The sequence below is a fragment of the Vicia villosa genome, unplaced genomic scaffold, assembly GCF_029867415.1.
Source record: "Vicia villosa cultivar HV-30 ecotype Madison, WI unplaced genomic scaffold, Vvil1.0 ctg.001198F_1_1, whole genome shotgun sequence".
Lineage (NCBI taxonomy): Eukaryota > Viridiplantae > Streptophyta > Magnoliopsida > Fabales > Fabaceae > Vicia > Vicia villosa.
The window spans coordinates 121814-129460 of record NW_026705531.1 but is presented as its reverse complement, the minus strand read 5'-3'; the positions used below and the strand labels follow the sequence as shown (position 1 = coordinate 129460).

Sequence of the window (7647 nt, the reverse complement as noted above, 5' to 3'; positions counted from 1 at the left end):
TAACAAAAATTATTGTTTTTATATGTCTTTTATCACTAAGAAAAATAGAGGAAACATATTAATTCAAGCTAGAACTAACATGAAGTTGAAGGTAAGTGAGGGGGTGCGCGAACTCGAGCAAAAGTTTATGGCAGTAATTTCGTGTAAAGCCCATTTTCGATATTTTCATTCAATTTCTGGCAGCAACACTGGTGGTGCATGACTGGGCTAAGGGTGTAGGGAGCATTTCAGTCAAGCCCCAAATATATTAAGTCCAATAAGATTTGTATCATCAATGAGTCAGCACTCAGATTTTTGTTTTAAGAAAAAGTCCAATAAGATTTGTATCATCAATTACTCTAATTAAAAGTAACGTGAATTAAGAAAAGGATTAGGTTACACTGAAAATGATTGGAACGTACTCTCCTCCCTCTCTTTCCAACTCGGTGCGGCGGCCGGAGATCTTGTTTTCTTCGATGCACAAAACAACGCCGCCGTACGCGGCCTTTCCTTCTGCCTCACTCTCGTCACGCATCTCTCGCGTCACCGTCTCAATCTTTCGACCTCTTCTTCTTCGATGATCTCACGGACTCAAGCACAATAGCGCCGTTCTCTGATACTCACGCTCTTCTCCGATCGATTCTTCTGCTTGCCGCTACTGAATCTATGGTTCAGAGATGATGATGTTCAATTCCATAAATCCAGAGATGAGACTCCTTGCGAAATAAACGCACAAGAATGATGCGATTCCTCAGGTGAGTTCTTGATCTCTATAGAACTAATTCTCCTCTTTCTTCTTTCTTGAGTGTGCCGATGCAATGACGTTGATTCGTTGTTGTTGCTTGCAGATTCGTTGATGTAGCGGATTCGATGATGCAAAGCGAAGGCAAAGATCGTGATGATGATGGTTGCGTCGCAGATTGAAGCTGACTGATGAAGGTGTCGTGTAAAGTGAATTCAGAGTGTTTTCCTGTTGATTTTCTGAGAGATGATTGGAGTGATGTTCTGAGTTTTTTCGTGAGTGATTGAGAGGTTGAAGAAGCTCAAAGATTGAGACAGAGAGAGTGAATTCTCGGTTGGTTCTTGAAGATTTTCGGTTATGGCTGAAGGTTGGATGAAGATGATGATTGAAGTTTATGGTTTGAAGAGGAAGGCAGTGAAGATAGGGGAAGAAGATTGAGGATTGAAGATGATGAAGATGGAGAGAGGATTGAAGAGAGGCTGAAAGTTTGTTACGTTTCTCTTTTCTCTTTTTCCGGTTTTTGTGATTTTTTGTTATGACTCTCTGATCCTTTTCTTTGTGAATTCTGTTGCGTTTTTTCCTGTAATTTTGTTATGAACCGATACCGTTTTCCTTTACAGTGATGTTGGCTCTCTTTTGATTGAACCCGGTTATTTTCTTATTATGCTGCTGCTTTGTGGTTGTTTTATTCGGTACGTCGAACCGGCTTTTGCTTCTTGTTTGCAGGGTTTATTTTCTGGTTTGAAATTGTATGCATAACCGTGATTGTTAGACCCATGGCATGAAGCTTAAGGCACATCATGAAGAATGGCACAGAAGGCCCATTTGAAGATTGAAGAAAACCCCAGAATGTATGAAGAGTCAGAGTTGAAGAGTAGCATAGAAAATAGATTTTAGGGTCATGTTTCATAAAGGATTTGTAATGGATATTTTTGTATGGATTGCAAATGATGAACTTGAACATGTAGAAATTAGATTTTTGTATCTTTAAATGGACATAAAAGCACTTGAATTTGAATCTTGAACTTGACCTAAATAGTCTTAAACCTTGACTTTGAATGATATTTGAATCCACACTTGCATGAATATCTTGAATATCTTTGAATACCTTTGGTGAATAAATCTCATTTAACTTGCAAACTTCAATGGACCCCCAACTCAATCTCGGTTCCTTAATTCAAACCAAACTTGTACGATAAGTCACCAAGAAATTTGGAGCATAATGGCGTCTTGAAACAATGCTATCATTGAGCTCATAACTTTGTACCATGACTCATTTCTTTTGTAATTCACCTCACAAACCTCTTGACTTAACAATTTCACAATAATAGAAACTCTTTAATTTTTCTTGATTTTTGAGCGACGAAATAAACGTCCTTAATAACTTATAGCACAGAGAAAGAGGGCAAATTTTGGGGTGCAACACTCTCTAACAACAATTTTTAAATCATGTGACTATTTCTAACCATTAAGTTGTTACCAAGATTCATACCTTCTATCATTTCAGATGCTATAACTATTACATTATCAAGAGTTCAAGATATTTCACCACATGTAATATAACATGAAATGAGTTATCAAAGATCACAAAACAAATAGAAACATAAAGAATACAACAAGCAAAAGACGTGTACTCTCTATTTTAAACAATCAAAACTAAAGAAAACATAAATAAAACTGAACCCAACCAAATATATATAATTAGAAAAAGAAAAATCAAAACATAGAGAAATCTGAAAAAATAAACATGAATTCTAAAAGAGTTAAGAGATGGAAATAAACCTAAAGTGGAATAGTGACAGCAAACTTATCCAAAAGATCAAAGATGAAGGCGCAACTAGGGTATATACAAGGTTATGATAGAAAACAAAGCCAACAAACACTAATGAGATGGAGGCGCAACTAGGTTAGATACAAAGTTTAGGGATGAAACATCAGAGGCACTAAAATATATAGAATTTACAATCTAAATTGGGCTAGGGTATAAACTGGATTAAGTTAGGGTTAGATTGGGCCTAGCATAAATATACCCTTAGATTCAGTTGGATTTGGTTTCCGAAGGGCCTCACAAGTCCACAACAACCCTTTGCTGCTTTTTGACCTAAACCTCCAATCGACTAAAACCGAACCGTTACTCAAAGATTGGATCAAAAAGGTCGGATACTGTCGGTGGTTGCATTATGTCCACCTTTATGGAACCTAGGTTCAATTTCCCATGGATTGACACGTGATGAACAAGGTTCACCTTCCTACTCCACCTAAAATAAAAAAACAAACATCAATAAATATGATGATACAAAGGACAATAAAATATAAACAAAAATAAGACAAAAAAATTAAGCAATGAATATGAAAAATAGCCATGATCAATCCAATTCAAAAACTAAAAAGGAAGTACACAAATGTGAAACTGGCACAAATTAAGATTTAAAATTATACCAATTAAATTAATATATTAAAATATACACATTTGACTTTCTCTAAATAATATATTAGACTAGTGAAACTCTACCAAAGTTCTGCTACTCAAAACTAAGGATGCACTAAAAAGTCCATCCAGTTTGGAAAATATAGTAGGCTCAATCCCTTTATGGGTAAGATAAATCCGGGAATCAAAACAACACCCTTTATCTATCTTCTGACAACCATGGGTTAACTTTCATGATTTTTCACATTATTGATTGGTTGCCATTGAGCAGCCCAATGACTGATACAATATAGTTGCCTCTTCAATCTTCATTTTCAATTTTTAAAATTTTAAATTTCAATATTTTGGTTTCCTATTTGGAGTAATTTTGTTTCTAATTTAAAGATTTCAATTTATCTAATGTTTATGGATCTTATCCCTTACCTTGTTATTGTATTTTCCATTTTTTTTCTCTGTTTTAGAATGAGTAAGAATATTTTGTTGTTTTGTATTACTTAAATGATTTAAATCTATTATCTAATCTGATGCAGTTATAAAATTAATATTTTATCACGGAAGAAAAACTTCTAAGACTAAGAATGATAATGGACTAAGAGCTCATTTTGATAAGGTTGTTTTGGTTTAAAGGGTTGCTTAGACACATGAATTGTTATTTATTAGTGGAGGTTGTTCATTTTATATTGTTATTAACTAGTGGAGGTTGTTCATTTTAAATTCTCCCAAATAGATTTATATTTAACTAGATCTAAAGTTGTGATGTTGTTTATTTCAATGTTGAATTAGGCCAAGTGAGTTAAAATGTGTAGAATTCACTATTATAATAAAGACTTTTGTTACATAGATTATTAATATGTAGTCATGTAATTTATTTCTATTTGATGCATGCTTGTTTAGCCGCTGCTAACTTTTATAGGGATCAAATAAATTGGAACATTTAGAAAAATAAAAAAAATGGTAAGCGGTTTCTTAGACTTAATAGAGGAATAGTTAGAGATAAACAATTTAAATTGCTATATATTTCACATTTTTTATAAATTTGAATTTGTTTTTCATTTTAAAAAGTTTTTTAAAAAAACTAACAAATAACTCAAAATTCACTTACATAATTCATTTTTTATTAAATAATTGTGTAAATTTATTTTATTTTATCGACGTACATCTAATGTTTAATAAAAATTAAAAGTAAAACAAATGCTTCTTAAATGGTACGTACAAAAAATGTGGTAGGCAAAGCTAATGCTAAAAAAGCAAGTCATTTTGTTAACATTAATATATAAACTTATTATTTAAATGTATTTTATAATTAAATAAATGTATTTTATAAATGTGGTGTATTTTTTTAAAGTAATGATATGAGGAGCACATCTCTAAAATTTGAGTTTCTAAATAATTTCTCCAAAATCTTTTAAGTTGTCCAAAACAATTGGGAAGATGGACTAGTTCAAAAGAAATTAGAATGCCATTTGAATTTTAAAATCTGACCATTTAAAAAGAAAAGTACATTCTATATTTTAGGATTCAAACACCTCATATAAACCAATCTTTTTTTCTTTCTAAGTAAACAATTTTAAAATTCTAGAGTTCAATCTGACAAAACATCTCTCAACATGTGTTCAGGGTTCTATGAAATTGTGGTGGGTAAACTACAACTACTAAAAAATGTCGGATTTGGATTTCTCCAATTTTTTTTGTGATGCTGCCCATTGATCAAATGGTTAGGTAAAAAAGAGATAAAAAATATGCATTGAAAAATAGGTAAGATTAAATGGTTAGACTAAATCGAAAGGCAACAGTAGAAGAAATGTATGAGAGGATCCATTTTCCAAAATATCATGTGTAATTTATATTTAACCATGATAAAATCGGGAGTAATATATATATATATATATATATATATATATATATATATATATATATATATATATATATATATATATATATATATATATATATATATATATATATATATATATATATATATATATATATAATCCCCGCTTTTTCGACAAGGTGGAGACAATATCATGTGAACTCTCATAGACATGCATATTACAATTTTTATCTACATCAACATTTGGTGAAGCAAAAGTTAGGACATTTCAAAGATCACTCACACAAATAACTCATATAAAAATAAATTCCATGATATATCTTAATATTCACACGATAAATTATACTTTGCCGCACACTATTCTTGTAAATTTGTGATCTTCAAGATACAAGATACATGAGTGAATGACAGTTGAATATAAATATTTAAATAGGCCAAACACTTAACTAATGAGAAAGCCACATGTAAATCACAACTATCCATAGTTAAACCGTGACTAATTTAAAAAACCTATACAATACCACCACTTCATCGACAAAATGCACGCGACTTGATGTGAACTCTCCTATACATTACAATTTTCACCCCATCCATATACAATGCTACTACATATAACATATGAACGTTTTAATATGATATTTATTACCCTCTCTATTTTTATCAACAATCATGTTCAAGTTTTACACATATTGTATAGTATATACAGTTTGACTTTTATTATATTGTAGCGTCTTATTTTGCAAAGTTCTAGATTAGGGTGTCTATCACCTAGTAAATAGGCTATCTAGACGGAATTCAATAAAGTCGACTGTGCGTCCGCCCAACACAATAGTCAAATAAGAGAAAGTTTTTGTTAAACCGCAAATATCTCCTCAATAAAAAAGAGAAGTTAAGACCACGTACAGGAAACCATAAATCTGAGGCCTCGAAAAACTCTTATAATAAGTAAAAAAAAGAAAAATCAACATAATTGAAAGTAAAAAAACTAGTGCGTATGCACAAATTTTGGTGTGGTACGTTCATTTTTCACAAATATATGAACTTTTGTTTTATAGAAGTTGTACTAAAAAAAATCATATACGGAAAATTAACATCCTTTAGATCAACAATAGACTTTTTCATATTTAAATATCATATTTATTTTTACATTGATTATAAAAATATTTTGATCAATAGTAAATGTCTATCAACAATACACATTTTTCTGTTTATAAAAATATTTGTATCAACAATACACTTTTTCCGTTTATAAAAGTATTTGTATTAACAATAGACTCTTCCCCTTTTATAAAAATATTTGCATAAACAATAGATTTTTTCCGTTTGTAAAAATATTTGTATTAACAATATACCTTTCCCGTTTATATAAATATTTGTATCAACAATGAAAATTTCTCATTATAAATATTTTTGTATCAACAATATATTTTTTCTCCTTTATAAAAGTATTTGTATAAATAAAACACTTTTCCATTAATAAAAATATTTGTATCAACAATTGATCTCATCACTAAGAAGTATTGGATCAATGACAGGACTGACATAGAGCTTTTCAATCAGGACAACTCCAAATGAATTAACATCAGATTTTTCCATAAATTTCTCTCTCATAGAGTACCTGGAATCGCGGTATCCAACAGTATCCTTGACGACAGTACTGACACGAGTTTGATCCTCATTGGGACCGATTCTTGATATTCCAAAATATACTACTATGGCATTGAGATTACCGTCCAATAAAATATTAACGGATTTCACATCGTGGTGAATGACAGGTGTAACATAGGAAGTATGAAGAAAATGGCGTCCTCTTGAAGCTTCAATGCAAACATTCAAGCTTTGTTTCCAAGATAAAGTTGGAAGGCCATATCCATAGAAATGACTCCTTGTAACACCCTGTATAATATACATCTAAAAAATACATTATACGTGATATTAATTGGTATTGATACAACATATGTGCCTAACGACATCATTTATATACATGTCCATATATAAAAATATAATGTATGGTACATGTCATACAATAGTGCCTAAATAAAAATCTAAGATCTTTGTACAAATCTAAAATTTCACATAACCCACAGTGGAAGATCATCAACACATAGTCTCAAAAACACCATCGACCAACTTCCTCTTATCTTTAACCTGCAAAGAACTACCTGGAAAAAAATAATGAGTGAGATAATAATCTCAGTGAGCTCCCCTAACCTATGGGTTCACTCGGCTCTACAGGGTTTCTAATTGATTCTTAACTCAAATCTTCATCTTTCGTTACTTGTTTATCACTCACACAATGTATATAAGACTTAAAGCATTTAAGGGATATTCTCATTTTATGGCAACATGTCACTTGAGTTCTCATAACTCAATAAATCACTATTCGATTTCACGAAACATCGATCCCCAAACGGACCTACGTCTAAGGCAAGGCTCAATTCATGCATGTTAACATAATTCAAATTTCATGTGGATATTGGTTTCCCCATGTGACTCAAACCCACTTTAATAATCGTCACTCATATGGGACTCGAACCCACTTTGAGTTTCTTTCATTGTATGAGACTCGAACCCACTTAGGTGTCCACCTTTCTCCCCGAATTCGACATGGTTGAGACTCAAACCCATTTGAGGCTAGAATCATTGGCGTTACATCCACAATTCTAC

At 31.6% G+C, this 7647-nt stretch overlaps 1 protein-coding gene and 1 long non-coding RNA gene across 2 annotated transcripts; one reads left to right on the top strand and one right to left on the bottom strand.

The window, feature by feature from the left end:
- Positions 1-246: 246 nt before the first annotated feature.
- LOC131633983 (uncharacterized) lies at positions 247-1739 on the top strand. The gene is made up of 2 exons (XR_009293454.1): positions 247-734; positions 828-1739. It is a non-coding gene; the product is annotated as an uncharacterized LOC131633983 (long non-coding RNA).
- Positions 1740-6471: 4732 nt separating this feature from the next.
- On the bottom strand, positions 6472-6891 carry LOC131633989 (receptor-like protein kinase HERK 1). Its single transcript, XM_058904658.1, has one exon. The coding sequence runs from the start codon at positions 6889-6891 to the stop codon at positions 6472-6474; it is 420 nt and encodes a 139-aa protein (XP_058760641.1).
- Between the last annotated feature and the right edge of the window lie 756 nt (positions 6892-7647).

What these genes read in the sequence shown, in the direction of transcription:
- LOC131633989 (XM_058904658.1), bottom strand. Translation starts at nt 6,891, where the DNA reads ATGTATATTATACAGGGTGTTACAAGGAGTCATTTCTATGGATATGGC.